General features: G+C 58.3%; 1 protein-coding gene across 1 annotated transcript; it reads right to left on the bottom strand.

Moving 5' to 3' along the window:
• Nucleotides 1-89: 89 nt before the first annotated feature.
• Nucleotides 90-416, bottom strand: ACTA1 (actin, alpha 1, skeletal muscle). Its single transcript, XM_006757666.2, has one exon. It carries the CDS (start codon nt 399-401, stop codon nt 90-92), a length of 312 nt encoding a protein of 103 aa, XP_006757729.2. The 5' UTR covers nt 402-416.
• Nucleotides 417-422: the final 6 nt, after the last annotated feature.

Raw genomic sequence — 422 nt, forward strand, 5'->3', positions numbered from 1 at the left:
AGATTCATGGAAACATGGGAAGGGCTTCCCTTCATAGATTTGCACAGTGTGAGTGACCCCTCACCAGAGCCCATAACAATGCCAGTGGTTCAACCAGAGGCATACAGGTATAGCTCCATCTGGATGGCCACATACATGGCCGGCACGTTGAAGGTCTCAAACATGATCTGGGTCATCTTCTCCCGGTTGGCCTTGGGGTTCAGGGGCGCCTCGGTGAGCAGCGTGGGGTGCTCCTCGGGGGCCACGCGCAGCTCGTTGTAGAAGGTGTGATGCCAGATCTTCTCCATGTCGTCCCAGTTGGTGATGATGCCGTGCTCGATGGGGTACTTGAGGGTCAGGATACCCCTCTTGCTCTGCGCCTCGTCGCCCACGTAGGAGTCCTTCTGCCCCATGCCCACCATGACGCCCTGCGGAGCGGAGAC

The sequence above is a fragment of the Myotis davidii genome, unplaced genomic scaffold, assembly GCF_000327345.1.
Source record: "Myotis davidii unplaced genomic scaffold, ASM32734v1 scaffold875, whole genome shotgun sequence".
Classification (NCBI taxonomy): domain Eukaryota; kingdom Metazoa; phylum Chordata; class Mammalia; order Chiroptera; family Vespertilionidae; genus Myotis; species Myotis davidii.

Bases quoted from the DNA above. Each gene is read 5' to 3' on its own strand.
- ACTA1 (XM_006757666.2), bottom strand. From the start codon at position 401: ATGGTGGGCATGGGGCAGAAGGACTCCTACGTGGGCGACGAGGCGCAG.